Source organism: Branchiostoma lanceolatum, chromosome 3 (assembly GCF_035083965.1).
Source record: "Branchiostoma lanceolatum isolate klBraLanc5 chromosome 3, klBraLanc5.hap2, whole genome shotgun sequence".
NCBI lineage: Eukaryota > Metazoa > Chordata > Leptocardii > Amphioxiformes > Branchiostomatidae > Branchiostoma > Branchiostoma lanceolatum.
This window is the reverse complement of record NC_089724.1, coordinates 18,380,042-18,405,786: the sequence shown is the minus strand read 5'-3', so window position 1 is coordinate 18,405,786 and position 25,745 is coordinate 18,380,042. Positions and strand designations below refer to the sequence as shown.

General features: G+C 39.8%; 2 protein-coding genes across 5 annotated transcripts; one reads left to right on the top strand and one right to left on the bottom strand.

The window, feature by feature from the left end:
- The first annotated feature begins 2,348 nt into the window (after positions 1–2,348).
- Positions 2,349–20,452, top strand: LOC136430791 (uncharacterized). 4 transcript variants are annotated; one of them, XM_066421741.1, is made up of 17 exons: positions 2,350–2,660; positions 7,780–7,877; positions 9,596–9,631; positions 10,056–10,148; positions 10,761–10,887; positions 12,486–12,588; positions 12,945–13,080; positions 13,600–13,635; positions 14,046–14,144; positions 14,481–14,634; positions 14,845–15,201; positions 15,560–15,656; positions 16,553–16,688; positions 16,995–17,030; positions 17,734–17,826; positions 18,163–18,313; positions 18,502–20,452. In XM_066421741.1, the coding sequence occupies exons 2-17, from the start codon at positions 7,791–7,793 to the stop codon at positions 18,645–18,647; spliced, it is 1,887 nt and encodes a 628-aa protein (XP_066277838.1). In that variant the 5' UTR covers positions 2,350–2,660; positions 7,780–7,790; the 3' UTR covers positions 18,648–20,452. The 4 variants fall into 4 exon arrangements, with proteins under 4 accessions (XP_066277841.1, XP_066277838.1, XP_066277840.1 ...); XM_066421743.1 differs by having other exon boundaries at positions 2,351–2,660; positions 12,948–13,080; XM_066421742.1 differs by having other exon boundaries at positions 2,351–2,660; positions 16,556–16,688.
- LOC136430792 (galactose-3-O-sulfotransferase 3-like) lies at positions 19,825–25,589 on the bottom strand. The gene is made up of 3 exons (XM_066421745.1): positions 25,442–25,589; positions 23,855–24,072; positions 19,825–23,059 (listed from the first exon to the last, which is right to left on the bottom strand). The coding sequence occupies exons 2-3, from the start codon at positions 24,043–24,045 to the stop codon at positions 21,823–21,825; spliced, it is 1,428 nt and encodes a 475-aa protein (XP_066277842.1). The 5' UTR covers positions 24,046–24,072; positions 25,442–25,589; the 3' UTR covers positions 19,825–21,822.
- Positions 25,590–25,745: the final 156 nt, after the last annotated feature.

Sequence of the window (25,745 nt, the reverse complement as noted above, 5' to 3'; positions counted from 1 at the left end):
ATATATGCGCAACAACGATTTTATATACACCCAATTGTTCGGCTGGTCGGCTGTCGGAGAATGGATCCCTCCGTTAATGATATGTAAATGCAGCTCTGCGCTGCGTCACCAATGTGACACTTCACACTCCATTCAATCGCGGACGTGGACTGGGAACTACCTCTGGAGACATTTCTGCTTCCTTGTTCACGGCAAAACAAAGGGATGGTGTGAACGAGCAGGAAAAGTATTTCACGGTTCACACAACACGCAAACACGCTGAATGAATAATGAAATTACGCTTGCCTTATGCCCTCTTGGTGAATTATGAGATGCAATGTTACCACCAACTTCTGTATAATCTAGTCCTAACTTCGATACTCAGTTCCGTTAGCTTGTTTTCCCTGCTATTTCCAGCAGTTCATTTGCAGATAGTTGAATTTTATTTATTTTTTCAGAATCAAGGCATTATGTCTATGCAGTACTCGAAATACCCGGTTGCACAGTTGAGCCGCGCAAGCACAATTTGCTTGTCGCAACTCCTTTCTAAACCTGGTACGCCGTGCACTAGATTTTGAGCCTGAGAACAAAATTTTGCGACAATTTGTAGAAAAGAATTGGGCAGAGGAAGCTTGAGCGAGCGCTAGCTCACAATCACAAACACACACGCTATCACTATCATAAAATACGCTAAATTTTCAATTGAAACACAGAAATCGCCGTCCAAACCAAATAAAACAATGAATTACCAATACTTTTTTACATTCTTTTGTACCCATAGTCAACTTGTTTTGATTTGTCTAAAAAGAAAATCAGTCCGCTCGGCGAAGATACGAGCAAACAAACAACATGGCGACTGTTTCTGTCCAAACCCCGCTAAATCTTGTGATACCACGCGAGAGAATGACACAATGCCCCCTAGCTACATTGGTAAACATTGTAGTTTAATAATTCCAGGATCGTGTTCCAGCGAATATGTTATTTCTACGGGCAAAATTAAGTTATTATTTTGCTGTTTTTGCCACATTGTAAATTTTCTAAGCTGAAAAGATTTTTTTTCAATTTTGTTTTTAAATGTGTATTCTTTTTAAACATATAATATTCGTGTCAACAACTGACCATATAGTATATAGACTTGTAAGTTGTAGAGTACTGTAGATTTATTCAGCCAGGTAGGAATGTCTCTTAGATTTATCATATTGCATTTAAATTTTTAAACTTTGCATGTAACCAAAAAAAATTTACTGTAGTTACTTTGGAACTAGACAGCCTTCTTGTTTTACTTTGTAACAATGAGTATATTTCCGAACTATAAGTGTCGAAGGACTTTTGGGCTTTATTTGCTGTCCATTTATATCCCTAATTATAAAAAAAACAGTGTCAAAGACACGCACATATACCATGTTAGCAGCATAGACATAGCTTACATGTCAATTTTGACATTTTTCCGGGGGGTACTTTTATTCCAGGGGGTACTTTTATTAGATTTTGAAGATTTTTCTGGGGGGTACTTTTATTTTAGGGGGTACTTCTATTTGAGAGGTTAGAGTACATTAGACAACAACTCCAGTATACATGGCTGATAACACATTCCAACTGAGGCACCATGCTGGTCAAAGGTTATTGTTGACATTTGACTTTGCCACTGATTATTGATAAATACAACTCCGCTGATTGCCCAGACTGGCAACACTGTGTTCTGGTACAGTGCTCCAGTACTCACCCCTGAGCAACACTGTGTTCTGGTACAGTGCTCCAGTACTCACCCCTGAGCAACACTGTGTTCTGGTACAGTGCTCCAGTACTCACCCCTGAGCAACACTGTGTTCTGGTACAGTGCTCCAGTACTCACCCCTGAGCAACACTGTGTTCCGGTACAGTGCTCCAGTACTCACCCCTGAGCAACACTGTGTTCTGGTACAGTGCTCCAGTACTCCCCCCTGAGCAACACTGTGTTCTGGTAAGCAAACAGTGACTCAACACAGGTATCGTAAAGATATTGCATCAATACGCAAAATGATAGTGAGAAAATCAAAAGAGTAAAGAATATGTAGCATTATTATTGACGCTTTGGAATTCAATGTTAGCAAGGAAAGAAAGTGGGTTTGATTATAGGTGAACATGCACCCTGGCAACACTTTTAGCTGTCGGTAGGAAGGACCTGATGAGAAGGATTTTACTTCACAATTGTTTCATACATGTACTTGTCATAAATTGTCAATGTCATTACAGGCCATTGAAATGCCCCCCCCCCTCGTCCCACACGCCGTGGAATCTTCTAGTGATAAATTTTTGTTGGTGTTGACTGGTAAACATACCCTTGGCAGCCCTTGAAGGTTAACAATGAGAAAAATGTTTCATATCCACCAGCTACATGTATGCATGGCATCGTACAGGTGTAAGGTAACGCAAGAAACACTGCCTCAACATAAACAATGAAGGTTCCCGTGACGGCATAAGGAAATATCTTCAGACAAGTCTCCGTGAAAGAGTAGTTTACTAGGCACCTGGACAAGAACATAGAAGGGTACCGCTCGGTGTCGTTCAATTATACTATTCCCGGCATCTGTACGTTAAAGGTGTGGATTTGGGCACCGGAGTTGGTGAGGCCCGGGTGCATTGCTAGCGCCACTGGCTGCGGGTTGTCTTCGTTCAGGTTTGCCTCACAGCAAATATAAAAGGTGGGTGCGGTTTTCAAGTTTCCTTGGCCTGGTTTACATACGCGTTTCCAAGTACACTCACACTCCGAGTGTACTCGGAGTACTCGGAGCACACTAATGTGCTTGGAAATGCGTTTGTAAATCCAGCCTTAGTGGGAAGTCGCTTAGTGTGTTAGCAGCCCCCATGATTGCATAATATCCTTGCCTATTCAAATTACATTGATATCCCAGCCTACCTAGCTAGTTAAAATACCAAATTAGACGTAGCCTGCCTGGGTGAAATACATAATTCTAGCCGACATAGGTGTTCCCTCGACATATATTCTGTCGAACTCGAGTCACTTTCAATGCTCGAAACGAAGCGTAATATATACCAATAGGGGGCTAATATTGGAGAGTAGTTCGCGTCTTAGTCGCGTCCAAATTTGTCGGCATTTTGCCACTTGCATTTTTCTAGAACTTTTGAAAACAGTCGCCATTTCAGACAAGAAATTGACGTCCATTGGCAACCTGTTCTCAACAAGTTTACGAATGTCAGTTGCCAACGATCGCCAACAGGTCGCAGCGAAGTGAATTATGCCTATTTCACCGGGCCCGCGACACGTTGGCGACCTCGCTGCGTCTTAAATTGGAATTCTGTTATCCTTGACTTTATAATGGGAATATCATCCAAACTAAAAAGACGACAAAACACATAAAGCCGAAAAACATTATTTTTTTGCCAATGATATTTGTGTTTTAATTTGCAATTATAGGACAATAAAACCCTGGTAGTATTGGCAGAAGCTGGCCATCTCTTACTGCACATGATTGGCACAAATTGAGACAAAACACACCAACACTATCACAATAAGTACCTTTAACTCTGTAGAAAACTTACCTACATTGGCTGATTTCAACAACTAAAAATATAAATGACATTCAAATAGATAACAATTAAATACCCTGGCCAACTAGTGCTTTATCATAGTCAAGTCTAAAAAGGAAAACAAAATGTGGGGAGGGGGGCTGATGGATACAAGGTCAACTTGTCATTTTCTCACGATCGGCTTGGCTGATTGACTTTTCTGTGTAAGTAGGGTCTATTTAGTTGTGTTGCTTTGCCAAAATCATCATCAACAGTACCCAATCAGAGGCAAAGTGTGTGGGGCCAGGGCGGGCAGGCCTCCAGCCTGGCACGGAACGCACGGTCGTCACAACCGTACCGGGGCATTCCACTTGGGAATGATACGGGAGAAATATTAGTATTTATATCTATGTCTGTTAAAGCGTTAATGGTTTGGAATTTGAGGTGGTGGCGCTGCCATTTTGGGGCGTTACGCCTGAGCGATCCCATAGTTCCTTGATTCCGCACCCGTTCTTGACTGACACCATGGTACCGGTAACAAAGTGTAGTCGCTTTGACCCCCATCAAAGAGTCACACCTCTTTGTCTCCAGTTGGTTTATCACAAACTTGCACCTGGTGGGGAGAGCTGGCAAAAAACGGAGCATTTGATAAAAAGGTCACAATCTTCCCCATCAACCTCTGCTTGGAGGGTAGTAAGAGACTGTCAGAGACGACCGGCCGTCACTCAGGAAAAAATATTTCACCCAATATTGATCTGCTTTGGAGGCACCAAACACCTGCTTCCGGGAGCCTAAACATCTGCTTGGAGCCCAACATCTGCTTTGATCCAAAATATATCCCGGAAACAGCCGGAAGGAGTCTGCATATGGTAATAAGATCTTTCACCCTGTCATCCCTCTCCTTGGAGCCCATGCATCTGCTTGGATCCCAATTATCTGATTGGATCCCAAACATCTTTTTGGAGCCCAAACGTCTGCTTTGAGTCCCAACATCTGCTTGGAGCCGCTTACATGTGCTTTTCTACATCATAGATGTGCCTTTCTAGCTTGAGTGTCAGTTTCATTTTAGCCCGGTAGCCGTGGTCGTAGCGAGCGGACGAAAGCTATGAAAGGCTGGCACTCAGGCTAGTGCCTTTCCAGTTCTGCTCCAATGAGATGTTTGGAGCTCCGACCAGATAAATGGAGGCTCAAAGCAAATGTTGGGACTCCAAGCAGATATTTTGACGTATAGATCTGCTTGGGACCTATAGAAAATAGCCAAAATATAAAAATAAAAATTTCAGAGGCGCGGTCACATTTGCTCACATGTATGTGGGGTAAAATGACTGTCAGAGATTAGCGCTGTCCCAATATCTGCTTTGAGTCCCAACATCTGCTTTGAGCCTCCATTATCTGGTCGGAGCTCCATGTCTGTCTATTTGGCAAATTTCTGTATTTTTTTTCCAGCGACCTGTGGAGCCTGGTAGAGGCTAGATGTGTACTATACGGGCATATATTGTGTCCATTAGTCCTCGCGAATACTTCTAGCCGCGTTCTTATAAAAGAACAGGGGGGTTAACACCACCGCCCGTCACTGCTTTAGTAGAAAAAAACTTTTGTTTCCGTGTACCAGCATTTATAGATCAGAGATTGACACCCGTATATCAAACTCCGTGAGTTTGGCATTGACATTCCACAGAAGTACATAGTGATCCCCCCATATCCTAACCCACATAAATCTAAACATTCCAGATCCAAACAAGTCCAGACAACAATTGTAGAGTCCAAATGGATGAGAATGGGACGGATTCATATTCTGATAATGCAATGAGTTTTTACAGAAAGTATGGTGAACTGTACACTGACACCCCGCTGGGCGGTAATTCTCACAAGCAATGGTGGCTGCCAGCTCACGACAACCCTTATTGCCAACCAATGGCTGATCACCATGGAACGCGTAGTGTGGGTCACTTTCGAACAGAAAGGTTCACAATCCAATCCAGAAAGTATATTTCTAGACCACACAGCACAGTTTACACCTGGCTAATTCTTGACTTTCTAGCTAGGCATGAAAAATTGTGTCCGTACTACTTTGTACCCACTGGGTCGCCCATTAATACATTGTGTTCGGCGGCCTTTTCACAACATAAACTGATGACGTCACCAGAACACGTTTAACATAGGCGTTATACAAAACATAAACTGATGACGTCACCAGAACACGTCTGTCATAGACGTTATACGCAACATAAACCAATGACGTCACCAGAACACGTCTATTATAGAGGTTCACTCTAGTGTACGTTACGTTAACGCGCTGCGTTATGATAACGTAAAGGGCTATGTTACGTTACGTAATGCGTCATGATAACTATGACTACGTGATGTTAACGTAGTTTGTTATGATAACTTGAAGGGCGTACATACGTTCCGTTAACGTAACCCATTTATGTACGCAACGTATAACCCCAAAACGTGACGTTTACGACGATACGACATTTTGATCTGAAAATGCCAAGACCATATGTGCGTCACGTTTGGTATGTGACGTAGAGGCCTTATGTGACGTATGGCCTGGAATACGCGACGTATGGACCCGAAAACGTACGTTTTTTATGTAGGTACATGTAATTTTGACAAGGAAATTGCAGGACCATATGTACGTCACGTATCCGAACGTTTTGGCATACGTGACGTAGGCCTGGCATACGTGACGTATTGATCCCCAAAACGTCACGTACAGACCCAAAAACGTGACGTTTTTAACGTATGTAATTTTGACACGGAAATGATGCCATAACACGCGTTGCTAAATCCGGGCCGTCTGTCACGCACTGCGGTCTGATCCCGCACAGTAAAAGCTTCGTACATGTACTGGCACAACTCATACTATAGCAGTACCTGGACTCTAGTCATGAATGCAGGACATAAATGCAGGACCTGCACAGCTGACATCAGCTTTTCAATTCCAATCATTCACAGAACTGGAAGTACCTGTTGTTACACAGTTTCATATTGATGATGTCAAAGTGTCATGAAATAATCTTTGTTTATTATCTGCATGAAAAATGGAGATATAGTTTTGGGTGTGTCTGTGTGTGTTTGTGTTTCCGGACTACCGTGTAACTCAAGAAGCTTTTGATGGATAACAATGATATTTGATATGTGGGCAGGTGTTGGAAAGCCGAAATTCAAGGTCAATTTTGGGCCCCCTGGTATGTGACATTGGCACTGCAGCAGAACTTCCATTTTTGTATCTTTTTACCTGGACGTGCTATGGTCTTGATCTTTTAGTGGCTGATAACGTGTGATGTACTGAAGAATTGGTGTAGGTTTGTGCCCCCTAGCAGCTTGCTATAGAACTGCAGGGGCGTTATTGTGAAAATCTTCTAAGGAGAATAACTGACGAAAGGAACGACGGATTTCCATGATATTTAGTATGCAGGTAGCTTAGACATACATATTAAAGTGAAAATTATGCTAATTAGTACTTAATTTGCATAACTAATGAGGAAAATCTCTAGTTGCAGTGTTTGCCATTATAAGATTCAAATACATGTAACATGTAGTTAATGGCAAGTGGAGCGTCAACAGATGCCAATTATGCAAATGAATTCCTAATTTGCAAGCTTCACAAAACGTAATAAAACTTAACATTGGCGTTAAGTACCGTCGTCGGGAGATGTAGGTAGCGGCAAATAAACACACAAAAATTAAAAGTCCGCTGCAGTACTGTTGAAAACGCAAGGTGAACCATTTTCGAACTTGGCCTTCATTTGCACAACCACTACACACCTACCAAAAATCAAAAAAGATTCATCGAATCTTTCTTGAGTTATGCTCTTGACATACGTACATACAGACCCACCCAACAGATATCTCAACCGAAAACATAATCTTCTCCGAGTACTAGTTCTCGGCGAAGATAACAACAAACTGCTACTTAAGATAATACTGCCCATATACACAAAGCTACATTTCAAACATGTTCACATTTGTTACATATAATTCAAACGCTCTTATAACAACAGCAATTACACTTAAATAGGCATTGATTGTAATATAGATTTCCTATCTGTTCATTTCCCACTGTACATAATACACACATGTCAATTGATTGGCTCAAATTAATATATGAGGTAACATTTATCAACATACTAGATTGAGAACTCTATAAAACACCGCTCTCTGCACTCTTTATAGAAACCCTTGCTCATTGGGCGAAGATATGTGTTCGTGGAACTCTAGTCATTGATAAGCCAGCCTTTCTCTTCATGGTCAATATTCAGTCATCTTCCTGGTGTGTTATCCCAGTCACGTCCGTCATGGCGAAGGTACATACCATCATCTCCGCAGAACCGGACAGCGGCAGTGACGATGGTTCAGAAGACAGCGATGCTGCTTATTTCCTGGTACCTTTCTGTCATTTTAGGGACAGCAATTTCATAAAATCTTAAAATATGTGTCGAACATAGAAACACACACACACACACACACACACACACACACACTCACACACACAAATCAAGAATTTATTTCACCGACAGCACATTAACCTGGATGATTACCAAACATATTTATGTTGAGCCCAACATACAGTTGGGCGCAACATACTGTGTTCGTAATGTTTCTTTCTCCTGTCAAATCTTGTAATCGACTCAGCTCGGTCCTCCCTTGACTAACTGAGCTGAAATTTGGTATACAGGTAGCGTGGGTAAATACCCTGGGAGTTTTTTTTTTCATTTATTCGATATTGACCTTGAAAGTGATTTTATGAGGTTTTTCTGACCAAAAACGTACATTTTGGCCTCCTGTGCTCTGGAAATACATCCACATGACCTGAAATTTGCTATGGGGGTACATTGAACAAATATTCAAAGATACCCATTCGCACTTTCGGCATACAACACTTCTCAATACGATTTTAGAGGGTTTTTTTTGGGAGAAGATCGGCTATTTTCCTCATATGGGGTCACTAACCTTTAGGTCACATCTTTATTCATCTGGCCAGATGGACTAATTCGGTCAGCCAATGAGAGAGCGCAGATTTATTAAGCTCAACCTGATTGGTTGAAAAAGTCAATTTAATTAGGGGCGCTACTCTGACAGGTGCAGACACAACTTTACTACTCCGACTCCCATCCTTGTGTTGTTATTGATGTGTCCTACTGAAGTTAAGTGCAATTGAGAAGGTTCAAAACTTTTCTGGTGGTATTTTTCGGCACACACGGTGTTTTTCTTATTTTAACACTGCATGGAAACAAAGATTTCCACCAGTTTGCAAGCTTGGACACTATGGTGAAACCTGACATTTCCTCGCTATGTACACGAATTTTCTACCCACAAAATGTGTGGCGTAGCGTTGTACTAAAAAAAAAGTATTTTCGTCGCAACCACTGGCACTTGATTAAAAAAGCCGAAGATTTCTCCACACACAATCGTCTGCAACTTGTTTTGTTTGTCGTACCAGATGGCGAAGTCGGCTTGATGGCGAAGTTTTGTTGGTCGCCTTTTAGCATATATTAACAGTGTCATGCCAGCGCCATATTGCTTTATCGGCCCTACATTTACTTGAAGTATATTAAAACATAATTTACTCTTTTAATACGAAACCAACTAGGATAAATACCAAGTATTTCCCTCTTACAAACATTGTCGTATGAGTTGGAGTCGTTGATTAAGGAGAACTCCAGCATTGTCTACTTGGTGTTTTTCATAGCGACCATTGAGGCGTCTCTTGGTGCGATTTTGACTCACATTTGTCTAAGCCTGAGTCACATTGGGAGAGATCCATTTCTGACTGGTCTTCAATTCAATTATTCATTCAAATACCAACATTACAGACATACAACAAACGTTAGCCTCTATGTCACAGTCGCTTTTTGCATGGGGAGGGAAATGGGCGAAACATGTTGCATTTGCATTTGCTCCCGCAAATGTTGCCTTTCTAGTTCTTTGTGCTGTCGTTTAAGTGCAATTCCTATCACATTCACCCTTTTACCTTCAGTAATTCCAGTTCTACTTTTGCCATTGGATAACCTGTTATAATAAAGACTTTGTCTTATTCTTTATTTATAAAGGTGATAATCCCAACAACTATAGAACATCTGTTTTTGTTTCACTTCCGTAGGATGACTTCGTGGTCGAAACAAATGTCCCGGACGAAGTAGGCCTTTTGTTCATCTTTCATTGATGATTTGACTAAATAGACTTGTGTAAAATTGATCTAATACTCAATTTTGTTTTTATCAATAACAGTGTCGTTTCTGGACCTGTTTTCAAGCAATGGTCGGGACTTAGAAAACGATTTTTCCTATCACAAGAATGATAGTAATCATATAAATACTCATTATTCAGAAATGACAATTTCAAGTGGGTCCATTGTGTAGTGCCGTTCAGCTAAACTATTCCACGTTTTGACATGAGGATAAAATTGATAGTGTCATTTTTTCTTCGTAGGTATACTCTGTTTTCTTGTTACCTTCTTCTTGAATGGTTAGAATTTAGTTAGAACCAGTCATTTTTCCTGCTACAGTATATACCAGTTTAAGCTCAGCTTCTAATGTTTTATCCGGCCTGTCTTGATCTAGCTGAGTCGTCCCATCTGGAAGGTCAACGATAACATCCTGAGGAAGTACGTCCCTTACAAGAACAAACCGAACTGGTACATCGCCTCGAACTGCGTAAGTTCATTTTCGTGTTAGCTTAAGTTTTAGATAATAAAAGTTACATGAATAGAATCTTTCTCGTAGGGGAGAGACCAGCAAATAAACTTACTATTGCAGCACATGGTTTAGCCATGAAAACCACCGACTGCAGTGCTGGTTTTGTTAGGTTTATTTCGGTACAAAAAGTGGGAGGTCGACTCCTGCATGTCGAAGAGCTACAGGCAGAGATCGAAATGATACCTGATTTTCACCTCCTCCACCCTAATGAGTCAGCCCAGCCAATGAGAATGCATCTAAAGGTCAATTATAGGGCTAAATATGGCAAAGGTCGGAAATTTTGGTCAGAGTTAAAAAATACATAGTGTTCTATCGTCCCTGGCAAAAAACTGGATCTTTTTGGCCAACATTTCCCCAGGTGAAACATTCTGTAGGAGTAAAAAAAATCGTGACTATGTACTGTGTACTATGGTTGTCCCCCCATTTCTCGGTTCTAGCAATAAAGCCAGGAAGATGGCATTGTTATGTTCAACAGGAAATGACTTTCATGCTAAGTTGTCTTAAACAGTCAATTCAAAATCAACGTATTTATAGATGCATGGTTCCTAATTCCATCCTTTGGTCTGACAGTACCTGGGGTTAAGAGGATGTGGGAAGAAATTCCGCTCTATCACCCCCAAATTCAAGAGACTAGAGAAGAACAAGCAGATTGTGAAGATCGTGCCATCTGATTCTCTTAAACATTACAGTAATGCAGGTAAGATACGCAAACAAGACAGCTTGGTCTTTTGTCCAACTCAGGTACTTGCGGCGCTTTGTCAAATACCACTGCTGCAAACGCGCATAGATAAAAACGAAATACAGGCGCTTTAAATTAGGGGTGCACCATGGAGATGTTTTCCCTGCTGTACAACCCGCTTAGTGATCTGTGATGTCTAGTATATTTAGTGTCTCTCTTGATCACCAAGTCAACAGTACAGCGCCCAGTCTCGTTTTCATAATGAAGAACTTTATTGCACGACAATTGTACACGGTACAAAGTATGGCAAGAATTCTTAATACAAAATATAAGTATTTAACATCCTAATTATTAATACAATAAGGGCTAGCATACTTCATATATGTTGACATTTTGCAAAACAAGATTTCACAGGGGCTTCGCATTGCTTCATGTCTATAACTATAAAGGTCCACCGATCAGGCTAACGTTGGGTAACCTAAATTCGGGATTTTTCCGATAATGGTTGACTGAAATCAATCTAGCAGAACAACAAACCATCCTTTTTTTCTATTATTCTGTCAGTATCATGTACTATCTTTGCACTAATCATATATATGGTAGATTTTGTCTCTAGTCGTGCTGACACCATAATATTTCAACTTGAAACTACCGTCCGCCACACGCACAATGACAGTGTTGTCGGACAGGGGGGCACATTAATTCGGGAGAGAAGATTCGTCTTGAATATCTTACCGCTAATCACATTTTATACAGCAGCTATTCGTTCCATCCTTGGCTTGAGGAGAGTGCTATGGATATAGACGTGTCCAAGTAAAAAAAATACACGAAAAAACGGCCGCACCGCACACATCAGGCCTTTGCTAACATCCCGTTTGTTGAGTGGGTTGAACGTCACTCAAAGTCGATCCCCACCGTCATGGCAACGTGTACATTATTCATGGCAAGTTAGCTGGATGCCGTAGCAATGGTTATACTACTATGTCCATGTGTTCCTTGTTGTGTTAGGAGCAAACTTTGAGGAAAATATCGTCTTCAGTCCACTATCACACGCAACATTTAGACAAAAAAGTGTTCCTCACAAACCTTTTGTCGTCTGCCTGACGACATGATTCTGGGTAACAATATGGCGGCGGGAAAATACACGTGCCGTAGGTTGTAGCAACAAAGAGGAGTTTTGATGATTGATCACACTTAGAATCCAGTTGCAGGTTAGCAAAAGAGATTGTAATAAGTTGTCTTGTAAATAATTGTGTTTAGCAGGCAGGAGATGTGACATTTGTCTTATAAACCAGCGAACAACCATGCAGTGTGAGTCTCCCACGAAGCCCCCAGACTCTGTCAATAAGGGACGGAGAGTTTTTGACGTAGCCAACTTCTAATGCATGGTTATCGAAGCTTTTCAGGCAGTGTTCTGAATGTGTTAGTCTGTCAAGTTTGCATTTCTAGTGGTATTACTGATGTTGCATCTAGCACATATCCCTAAATACCCCGTTTTCGAAAAATCCCGAATTTAAGTACCCCACGAATTTATGTTACCCAACGTTACATGTATGAAATACACTCGTTACCAAACACAGGCACCAAAACCAATGTCTGCATTTCTTTCATGTTAGATGAGCAGGTTAAAGAGGGTGCCACAGACACTATAACAAGGGTGAATGACATGGCTAATGAAATAGGTCGTCCTCACGACCCCACGGGTGGGAGGGTCCATTCGTGAGTATGAGCTTTAATTTGTTTACTCTAGTCATGACTTCTAGTAATATATCAAGAGGCTTGCTCATCAATACTAGCTAAGAAGTAATTGTTCCGAATGCACAGTAGACTGTGTTGCTTACACCTCTTAATTTATACCCTCAATGATTTATAGCGGCAAATATGATTCTCTAAACCACATGTTGTCTATTTATATTCAGAGTGATCATTGTAAGATTGTTAAGTGAAATATCAAAACTAAAGGTCATGTGCAATGTACGGGCAAACACTGAATAGTACTGAGCATAGCGGACGTCATTAAAATAAGGCAACTTTTGACACCATTTCAGTAAATGTTTTTTCTGTCACTTCTCAAGTAGCACTCGGACTGTCGGAAAACGGAAGAACTCCAGCATTGCCATTGCTTCTTTCGCAGAGATTCTCCGTCGGTACCCTGTTGTCTTTCCGGATGAGGAGAACAAAGACTCGGGAGGGGAGAATTCGTCCTTCATGGTGAGGCAAAAACAACTACATTTTATCCGAGTTTGAGTGGCCCAAGAGCTTAATGATATGCAGAATGTTGACTTTGCTTCTTTTGATTTGAAAGTTGTGGCGTGTGGCGTAACGCATGTGTGGCGTAACGCGTGTGGCGCATGATTTTCGACTCAGAACCCAAGGGTCCCGGGTTCGAAACCCCTGGCGCCACCGATCTTGTGCCCTTGGGAAAAAGACACTTTACACGATTTTCCCCACTCCAGCCAAGTGTAAAAAAACGGCTATATTATGTGTGTGGGTCACGACATCAGCAATAGCTGCCTGTGTCTCACGTGTATTGCACTGTTGCAATTCTAAAAAAATGAATGAAAAAATAGATAAAGTTAGATAAAGTGCACTCGGCTTTTATATAATTTGTTTCGGACAATAGCCGAACATATACGTGAACGTTATCAACAGATTTTATAGTTAAGAAACATGTTTACACTCTTCAAGAAAACTTCTTAAATTTACTCCTTATTTGTTATTTCTTGACAGGAAAGGTTTGTTGTGGACGTCAAAACGATCGGCCAGGTGGGTGCTTATGTACCAAAATAGATACTGATGGCTTCCATGATTCCTCTGTTTCGTATAATTGCCATTATGATACCAAGTCTACCAACATTCTTGTACGAATTTTTATTTCCAGAAATAGAGAATATCTTGTCAGAGACCCACTAATATCCCCCATTGGTAGGTCAGATGTAATATTAAACGAAGCTATAATGTCTTGGTGAAAGGTTAACGTTGCACATGTGACAACGCGAAAAAACATATCAGATAAGCGCCATGGTCTCGACATGTAGTCATTAATATAGGGACGAGTGCCGAATCAAATAATGATCGAACGGACGGGATACCAGTCAGTAGTCAACGGCGTACCGGTGTTCTGGTCGTATTGTTGTACTGTAATTAAACACATAAAATGTCATGGCTTTGTGTAGGAGGACCAGCCTATATGGGAAATGAAGAGCACATTTCTGAAGAAATATGTCCCATACAAGAACAAGCTTCAGCGACGTTGGTATATTGGATCAAATTGTGTAAGTTTATTTTGGGATCATGCGTCCCTTTATGATAGCGGTGATTCTCTAAAAAAAAAGAAAGTAATTTGCACATATAACTTTCGCTGCTTTTCATACCTTATTCTGAACTGGCTGCTGGGTAGCTTCTTCATTCTCTTTGTTGTGTTTGTTGTGCTTTCATTGCAGCATCAGACTGATGACTTTGGTAAAGCTGCTCTATAAAACCGAAACACACACATTTCAGACGTCGATCGTTGGTCCTACATGTGCCTGAACAGGTCCGATGAAACTTGTATCAGCAAAGGTGACATGTCTAGTTTATTAATGTTAGATCGAACCTCTTTTACCACACAGTACCTCGGCTGGACCGGAGACAACGCCATGAAGTTACAACCGGTGGCATGCAAGTTTGTTCGCAGAGAAAACTACAAGACTATCGTCCAAGTTGTAAACCCCTCAAATGTAGACAGCCACGCCAGTACTACTAGTGTGACTAGTCAACAAGAAGGTAAAAATCGGCGATATATCCATTGCAGCAAGGGATCATTCAACAGCATTGATAGTTAACGCCACCATAGCAAAGAACGACGACGTCTTAGTTCAATGAGTAACAATCGGTGTTGTAATGAAAACAAATGAATTGATTATAGGACACGGTGGCTTGGGTTGTCCGTAACATACTGTACATAACATTTTCGCATTCATTACCTTTACTGAGGACGAGCGCCTGACAGCACTACGCCCACAACGATCTACGGTGATCAGGATATGACTTTACAAGGCAAAGTGAATGGACAACGTGGAGTACAGTGCTGTACAAACAATGCGTCACAAGTTGGAATACCGAGCCAAGACCAAGAATGGGTAAGTGTCTGTGATATCTCCCCGCCGTCTGTTGATGTCCTAAAGGGAACAACAGAATGGGACTGTACGATCCTACCAGAGGACGACATCTTCAAAGAGCTGAATGACTTTGCGACACAAACAGAAGGTTTCTCTTCGGACAAGACAGAAGAGGAGGAGAAGGATCAAGAAAGAACGAGGACCATCGTTGAAACACTGCTTGCTGGGCTAGGTACATTTGGCGAATTTTGCCATCGTTTATAAGAAGTAGAAGGAACTCATGAAAGATGTAAATATGTATTTGATTATTCTTTTAAAATGAATTCCAATATCCCTTTTTAAGAGTAGACGTCTTACTCTTATAACAGATACATAACCAACCACAAGTAAATTCTGGCAACAAAAGAAACTGAGAGCTTGTTGTTTACCATAGAAGAGGAAACATAATTTTCATGAAATAAAACCAAAAGACGAGCATGTCATAGAACGTTCCACCGCAGAGCAACTGTTCCGATCTGAAGTCGTGTTATCTTTTCTCAGGCTCAGATTAATTTTGTTTTCACCCTTTGTCTTTATTTCTTTCATTTCAGACGACGAGTCTAAAGAGGAGTCCACCGACACCATTACAAGAGTGAATGACATGGCTGAAGACACCGCTACAGCCCCTACCGGTGGAAGGGTCGAACCGTGGGTATCAGCTTCAACTTGTTCACTCTGGTCACAACGAAGTAAAAAAAAGCTTTATGATATTTGATTAGATGAAATATCCTAGGATTCAATTTGTTGCCGAGTTCACAGTAGACTTGTTTTTCTTACATCTTAACTTCTGGTCCCAATTGTTTAATAGCGATATAGATATAAGATTTTCCAATCCCCATTGTCTATTCATATTCATAGTAACAATTGTTAGAATATTTTTAGGAATAATAAAACTAAACGTCACATACAATGTACAGTCAAACATAACATTAATCGATATCGATAGTCCCACTGTCTAGTTACAAGCGAAATACAGCGGACGTTATGAAGACAAGTCAACTTTTGATACCTTTTTAGAATAATACAGTCTCAAACTTTCTTCCAACGCTAAGGTATTCACGGATCAAATGTTTAACAACCACTGTCGCCTTTTTCAGTATCAATAATGACCAATCACTACCGAACGCAAACTCGCGAGAGTTACAGACACGTGACTTTATTAACAGGATTGGTCAAATGGGAATTGGTCAAACGTGCCAGGAAGTTTATAACGGTCACTGTTTCTGTTAAGTGATGGCTGGAGTGCCCTGATGTATATGGCCTCTTTTATGCCTCTCATAAAGTAGTCCTGTTCAGTGTCAGGTATTCTGTCTTTGTCCTGGCACGTTTGACCAATTGCTGACGTCACGTATCATGACGTCGCGAGACTACGTTCGGTAGTGATAGGTCATTATTTATCCTGAAGAAGGCGACAGTGGTCGTTGAACATTCGAACCGTGAATACCTTAATGTTGGAAGAACGTTTAGCATTGTATTATGATTACTATCAACACAGATGAGCTTCCATGATAACCTTTTTAGAATATTTTTCTTCACTTTTCAAGTAGCACTCAGACGCCGTCTGTCGGAAAACGGAAGAACTGCACAATTGCTTCTTTCGCCGAGGTTCTCAGTCGGGACCCTGTTGTCTTTCCGAATGAGGACAGCGAAGACTCAGGAGGGGAGAATTCGTCTTTCATGGTGAGGCAAAACAAACTACATTTCATGGATGATGATCCGAGTTTGATTGGCCTGAAAGCGTATGCAGTATGTTAGCATTGCTTTTTTTAATTTAAAATTTCAATAGAGTGCACTCGGCTTTTATGTAACTGGTTTCGGACAATGGCTACCACCCGTTGGCTGGGACCACAAATTTACCAACTTCTATTTCTATTGTTATCGCATTATATACGTGAACTAAAGTATCAGCAGCTTTTATCGTCAGACAACAGGTAATCACTCTTAAAAAGAAATCACTTTAGTCAACTCCCTGTTATTTCTCGACAGGAAAGGTTTGTTGTGGACGTTAAAACCATCAACCAGGTGGGTGCTAATGACTTTGTTTCGTAGAGTTGTCATATTGAGTATTAGAATTCTTATACGAAATTTCATTTAGAGAAGAATGAATTATCTTGCCGTAGGCCCATAGAGATCCACCCTATGTTGGTCAGATGTAATGAAAGTTCCGCGACTTCATACAATCGCCTTATGATGTTAACCTTACAACCTAAGTATCTTAAATGTTTCTCATTGATTTTGAAAATAAGGTCCACATTTGCATAAATTGTATTAGTTCAATAGTACGCTTAATGAAGCCGATTTACTTCATACAATTGTATTATGATGGTAACTTTACAATCGTCTCATTCTAATGGTTTCTCATTGATTTTGAAATAAAGCCCTTATTTGCATAAATCATGATATATTTTTATCTACCCAAATAACACCACTTGTCCGTAACATGAAAGTCAATAGACCAGACATAAAACCTATTCATCTAGCCATTCTTGAGTGGCCAACAGACAGACAGATAGAACGCTCTCTAAACCTCCCTAGCAAAGCCAAAGGTAATAACAAAAAAAATGTTGGCCATGTAACCATTCAAACGCCACGAGCGCAGAATGTAGTCATAAATATCAGGAGAAAGCTCCAAATCAAACACTGGTCAAACCGAGAGTCAGTAGTCAACAGAGTAACGGCATCCTAGTCAATCATTGATCACAGTGAATTTCATGCCTTTGTGTAGAAGAACCAGCCTATATATGAGATGAAAACCACGCTTCTGAAGAAATATGTCCCGTACAAGAACAAACAGCGTTGCTACATTGGATCAAACTGTGTAAGTTGATTTTGGGATCATGCGTCACTTTATGATAGAACAGATAACCTGCCCATTGTTAGAAAAAAATATCTAAATTGTATAATGTCACTGCTTTTTAGGCCTGATTTCGAACTGGCTGTTGGGTTAATATTTATGCCTATGTTGTGTTTCGTGTACATTCAGTGCAGCATCAGATTGATAAGTTTGGCAAAGCTGTTCTAGAGAAGTTGAAACACGTGCTCTTTAAGAGGTCGATTGTTGGTCCATACCTGGTCAGACCATTCCAATGAAACGTGTATCAGCAAAGGTAAAATGTTTATCTGGTTAATTTTATGTTTTTTGTTTACAACACAGTACCTTGGTTGGGCCGGAGACAAAGCCATGAAGTTACAACCGGTGGCATGCAGGTTTGTTCGCAGGGAAAACTACAAGACTATCGTCAAAGTTGTAAACCCGGTAAATGTAAACAGCCACGCCGGTACTAGTGTGACCAGTCAACAAGAAGGTAAGAATCGGCGATATATCCATCACAGTAAGGCATCAGTCAACAGTATAGATATTTAACCCCACCATAGCAAAAAACAACGATAAGGAGCAACGATTAATGTTAGTATTTTACTAAATACATACGAATTTATTATGGGCTGGGTTCATGATATTCATAACATTTTCACATTCATTACCTTTACTTAGGACGAGCGCATGACAGCACTATGCCCACAATAGCCTATGACGATCAGGAAATGGCGTCGCAATGCAAAGTGAATGGACAACATGGAGTACAGCGCTATGCGAGAGTTGCATCAGAAGTTGGAAAACCGAGCCATGGCAACGAATGAGTAAGTTACTGCGACTGCAACAGGGAAATTAAAACCTCTTTGGTGAGAGTTCTCGAAAAGTGTGCATTTTATACATATACAACTATGAGTATCACCTCCGTAAAGCAGTGACTTTTTGTGTGCTTTGAGGTGCGTATGAACACTGAGCTTCATCGAAATTTCCACTGTTCACTGCTAATGCCAGAAGCTACACTGTACCCCTTTAATCATAAGGTCTAGAACCAAATAAAAACAATATTCAAACGCATACTTGGTAGCATTAGACCACTTTCCCTTCTATACAAGGATAACAAGGAGAACCTGGATGATTGAATGATAACTTGAACATGTAACTTTGCGTGACTCTGCATTTTACAGTCAGTCGTCTGTTTATCAGCGTAGATGCTATCTATGGCTGTGCACAGAAACTATCAACTTTATAGCTGTTCCTCAAAGCGATTTGCATGTTGCCACATCGTTGCTTGCAAGTTTTGGAGTTTTCTTCTTTTTTTTACAATGATAAACAACCAGTGGTGTGTAAGGCATCCATTAATCTAGTATAGCATTTCTTGACTTTTATTTTTACCCTCATATGTAATATTTTTCTCTCTGTAATGGTACCCATATGGTATAGTCCACGGCTTCAGACGCCAATATTCATTTACATCAAACAATTTGCTGTTCATCAGCATTTGAGAGTCAGGTCGAAAGATTGGTCCAAACTCCTTAGACTTAAACTCGCTCTTCTGTAGAGATGTGTCGCATATCTGTAAGTATCAAAACGAGCAAAGTAAGGGGTCAACATTCTCCAGTACGTCCGATTTCTGCGATACAAAACTTCTAGGGTAAGATTTAGCTGCAAAATAATCAAAATATATGCCGTAGATTTTTTGTAGAGTGATACAGTACCAAACGTCTAATTCACCATGAAAATTTTGAATATGTAATATCTAATGTCTGATTAGCTGCAAAAGGCTTATCCGTATAACGTTCACATGGTGAACCATTGGCTTTTTTTCTTCACTTCAATTCACCACAAGACAACGGGAGCCAGTAACATTTTTCTTAACTTCCTAACCTGTTATTCGAATGTAGCTTATGGCAGGTAATATCCTAGCTAGAAATATCTACTGACAAAGTTGCTTTTCAAACATACATTACAAATGAAATTTGACTTAGTCAAAACAGCAAGTCCAAGTCAATCTTGTAAGACTTTATTTGTGCAAACCATCCTACTATCATATACTTTTACAATGGTGATAACAATTCCATTGATCGTTTGCATTTATTGTATGTTGTACAGTGGTTCACTTTTTCACAGCACCAGTTGAATGAATTACTCATGCATTGACCGTGGCCACTAGTTTATCACATACAATGACCATAGAGATGGTTCTTCCCTTAGTTGCTAATTAAGTCTTACAACAATTAATCAATTTTGCCAATTCAGCAGCAAGTATATAATGCTTTCAATGTGTATGAATTCGTTGTATATATACTATAGAAAAAGTATGAATTTTCAAAATGCTTGAACAGATTGCTGGATATACATGTACAATATGCATCTCAATGCATTTTATGTGATAATTATCATAATATTATTATAATTATTTTATGTGATAATTATCATAATATTATTATACCTGGTTATTATATACAATGACCATAGAAGAAGTCAAACCCAACCATAGTCAACCTTAGTTAATTTAGAACTTTGACAGTAGTCTAGATAACTATTTTTGATTCCCATGTATTCCCATGTACTTGTTTGTCTGCAATTAGCCTTCGGGCATGAACTTGCAATAAAGTTATTTTATTATCCTGTGCAGTTAATCATCTTTTTGACCCAAGTAAGTCTTAAGAATACTTGATAAGTGCACAGGTTGATGAATATGTTTTTTTTCATCATGCTGTATGATTAAATGAATGCTATCATTTGTGCTGGAATTTACATATTTTGAAATAACCTGTGTATATACATATGGTATTAATGATCACAAGCATGTCAAGTATCAAAGAGATTAAACACATTGTAAGCCCGCTGGCCTCTTTTGCTAGAAATACATTATTGTTAGATAATGTATGAAACAAGACAAAATCCACTGTTATATGTATAAAGCTTGATTAACAAGTTGGGCGAACGTAAGATTTCAACATATTTCTGAAACGTAGGGTAACAATTTTTCATAGAATCAAAGAGCTGGCAAAAGTGAATAAGTGTCCATAATGGAACAGGTAGTACATTTTCCATTGGATAAAATATTAGAAACGGGATGTCGCTACACTATAACTAATTGGGACAGTTGTTATTCAGTCAAGCTTTTGTATTTCATTTCATAAACACTAGTCTCCGTCAATGATGTATCCAGGTTTTTTTTTGTCCGACTTCATAATGTCTTAATTTTAGAATACACACAAAAATCTAGCTCAGTTTCTTCCTGATTTACTCGCTACTGTTTTTGTTAGATGTTGAAATCCAATCGATGTCGGGATTTGTCCACCCATGAATAGTGAATGGGCATGCATGAAACACATCTGAAGGCTCTGAGCAGATCTTTATACCTACAGGCTAATGATGTTCACCCAGTGTAAACTTAAGGTTATATTTGGTAGCTTAGGCTTGCTTAAGGCGAGAGCTTATCTAAACTGGATATTAGATGGTGTATATTAAGAATTTGTCAGGTCCTGTGAAGACCCTTTTTTTTGCACTGTCAGTGTCGTTAATGATTTGATCTGGTGATATGCTATTCCATTGAGAGGACAGAGTAGGTATTCCTTTCAAGTTGTCGGATCTGGCACCATGTTATATATGCAAATCAGAATAAACCATTGTATCGGCATGTAGACATGGTGTATGTGAAATATAACTCTGAGTCTTTAACCATGATAGTAACGTTTACATACATCTCAGATAATCTGATTAAGTTAAACACCAGCAGAGTTAAATTTTTTGTTATGTTTATGATGACATTCCAAGGGCATATCTGGGTGTTGGCTTACAATAGTCTAATATGTATTCACTCTTCAGTTGTAGGCTTTGTAATAGAGGCTTTGTAATGAATGTCTGCTTAAATTTCTATTCGATAAATTTGTTTGGGCAAATCTAACGCTCGTCATCATTGAGAGTCTTTCGGATGTACCTATGCTACAGTATATCATAAGCAGATAATGTTTTGTATGTAGATTAAGGCTATAGCTACTGAAAGGGTAGGGGTTTCCCCCCATGCTGAATGAACTTTATTTTTTGCGAACTAGACTGTGACTCCTTTAAAAAGCCCTCCTGGTAACAGTGTTGCACATACTCATGCAGGGAGCATTCTTGTTTTATCATCTCGCACTCCGTGCTGCAGTATGGCGGCGAATAGAATATTCCGTTCTTTGGGACTGTTCCATCTGCAACGGGTCCCTTTAATCCGGCTTGGTACCTGCTGTTTCTGTCCCTGATCAGGTAATAGTAACACATGTGAAACGTTTTCACCCATGTGCAATATTCCGAGTCGATTTTAAAGGCTGAATTCCACGGAGATTCAGAGATGACAAGGGCTTCCAAGACAGAGTAGTCCGAGTTGCAGTGGGTCCTCATCTTCAATTCTACGTCCCGGAAATGCGCCAGTTCCTGGACAAAGCTTTCCCCTTCCGCAGCTATTTTCTTCCACAGCGTCTTGTTAAAGTATTCGTAAAGAGCATAGTCCACGGCATCCCACTCTTCATGAGTGTCCCTCAGTCTTTGTGAGATATTACTGGCATCATATATTGAAGAGTACTTATAGGTGTTGTACTTATAGTACAAAACGTCCTTAAGATCCCAACACATCAGACGTCTCAAAAGCACTAATGATTCATCAAAGTGGTCAGATATCATCACTAAGTCGAACTCCCGAAATATTTTATCTATAAATTGTTTGGTTATATTTGCAATCTCGTTCTTCTGATGAGATGGGGACAACATGTTTACAGATAAACCTAGATCCTTGGCCATCGGATTTCTTGTCTTGTAAGATCCTCTTTTCAGGTTGTCGTAAAAGATAGGGTTTTCCAAGAATGTTTCTAATGGATTTTGAGCAGTGATATTGAATATCTTTTTGTAACCGTAGAAGGCGAATGCGGACTTAAAGTGCTGAAACGGTTCTCTGAGTATCGTGACGAATTTAGCAGCCGACGTAAGCTGACGCACGATGTTTGGGCGATCGTACACGGTGTGATAAGTAAGTATATCATGACTTTCCCCTTGTGGTGGCATAATTATTTCGGGGTATGATAGACCGTGAGGATATAAGCCGTTGACATCTCTTGATCTATGCTGCACGAATGAAAGTTTCCGCAGATAGCCAAACCGATGTAGGATCTGCATCATGGTGCTACTTGCGGCTTTGTGCACCTTGATAAAAGCGAGCTTTGTTTTAGGGCGGCAGGTTGGCGGTACTTGATAGCTCCTGAAAAATTTGATATCATAATCATAAAAAAACATAACTATCAGCGATTTTCCCCTTCATACGCTTCTGGGAAACAATCTATAATGGCATACGCATGTTTTTCTAGATGTGTACTTTCTATATGATTAGGCAGTGTAACAGCTTACTATATATGGGTTTTGAACCACACGCTTTTTTCTTCGCCCAATCCGTATGTTGTAAAAAGGTGGGCCAAACGTCTACAGACGGATCCAACAGTTTATAAAGTTCATGGAAATATAAAAACTATTGACTTGACTATAGCAAGAAAGCTAGCCAATTCTATGTTTAAGATTTTGCATGAAATTCTTCCAAATAATCAAAATCTCTTTTAAATGGAAATTGATACAGCCACCTCTATGCCAAATCTGTTTTGAAAAAAGAGGATAAAAACATATGTTTCTTGAATTTAAAAGACTAAAGAACTTTTTAGAAAGAAAAAAACTACTGAATACGATAATTAGCATCAAAGATATCAATCTTAAAACACTGGTCAATGGACTTCCACGGAACGTGCAACGAGAAAATGCAGCAAACCATACAATAGTTATAACACAGTACTCAATGTTCAAAATCTTCTTACATGACTTTACTTACATCCTTGAAATAGAGAAAGGTATATCATACAGATAAGCCGTGCGAAAATGGGGTAATGTTCTATGTTCATCAGATAGTAATTTATAGTGTATATCTTATAGATATGTACTATGTAAATAAAGCAGTAAGGGAGATCCATGACAGATTTCACTCATTAAAATATGTCAAAAATATGCGAACCTGGGAGAGGAAATGGAGCTCGTATTCCCTGGTCTGTTCGTATCAGAATCGTCTTTCCGCCCAGTTATGGTCGATTCTTTTACACTCACACAAGTTGAGAAGTGCAGGTGCAGGCTAACTCCGAGGCAAAATATGAGAGCGACTGCTCTGGCCACGGGCCTCGAACACTTTCGAGTCCAGGTCCTTGCCATGTTCTTCAACTTTTAGTTTGTTTTATTCTATAGAGCAAAGCTAAAAAAAAATAAAAGATAGAATGATTACACAGCCAAGAGGGGGACGAAACTTAAGTGAGGAGTGCAATAAATGTTAAAGCCACCTTATTACCGAGTAGAAGTTCATGGAATAACCCCGTTCATTTCCGGTTTAAACTGTGGAGGGATGACCTGGGTAGGGATGTTTGTAGTGGCATGGAGTTGCAAACAGACAAATAACGTTTAGTTCAAGCCCATGTTTCCCAAATACTATGCAAAAAGGACATCATTTACATAGATTATATCAGTCTATCATCTTCTCTACCCAAATAACACAAGATGTTCAAAGTATGCAAGCAAAGAAGGCTATTGTAGCATTTCCTCATAATTCATGTAAAAGAGACCCTAATTTGCATGATTATGTCCACATTCACTTAACTTTCAAATGCTGTAAGAATGAAATTCCAATTACTAGTATGTACAACTAGGGAATATTAGTATTTTGTCATTTGTCATACAAATTAGTTTTTCATTTGCATAATTGATATCTATCGATATTCCTCTCTTCCTCAGTTACATATGACACGTGTTGGAGAGTCCTATAATGGGATGTAGCGGATTTTTGACTTCTCATTGATTATGCAAATTAGCTCTTATCGTAATCAATCTATGTACATACCAAAAATCATAACGATCCATCAACCCCATCTTGAGTTATTCTCCTTCAAAGTTTGAAACAAAATCGGCTTCTGCAGCCGCTAAGGGTCCCAGACCTACAAGACTCACACACCCTCTCAACAGCTATCTACCACTCAAAACTCCTCCATATCATGTTGAGAACATGAGAAATCAAAATCGGAAGTTACGCTGCAGTACCACAGAAAGTTGCTAGGGAGCCAAAATCTAATTATTTCCAGGTCTCAAGAAGAATAACACACCTACCAAATATGAAGACCATCCATCCAGGCATTCTGGAGTTATCGTGTACACAGACAGACAAACACACGAACACCGACCCAGATATAACGTTATAACATAGCAAATACATATACATGACGCTTACAAGGAAGTTGTTATGGATTCATGAGTATACTTGTGCTGCTAGATGCAGACATATTGCGTTGCTTTCTATTAAAACTAAACTAAGAAGCATACTTGCATTATTCTCTGTCGGTTACCTCGATTTGTGCGCATGTCCCAAAGTGAAGGATAGAAGGTTACCCTCTATAATACGTGCCTACGTTACATGTACAATATTATGATAATACGTGCACGTACGCGCACACTAATCGGACAGAGACTATTATAATCATGGTAGCTATGGTCCCATTGCTTCTATACATGCATCAGAACAATCTGCATATGCGAAACATACATTAATTGAAAAGTAACTTACCGGTACTGTTCTGGAGACGAACGTCTGATTCTCAAGTTTCACTATACAAAATTATCTTAATTCTATTTCTTACTGTACAAGACTCACATATGTCCATCACAAGAAGTGGCTGTGAAGATGTGGACGTGGAACCCGGTGCTAAGCTCTTATTTGTTTGCTCCGCTCAGATGTTCCTACACATCCGGGTGTAGTTCCTGTTTTCAAAATATCAGCATTTGGGAACGATCAAATTAACATTATATATTCATACAGTTACCACAAAAGAATAATTTTTTCATTGCCATTTGTGCAACTCGAATACTTT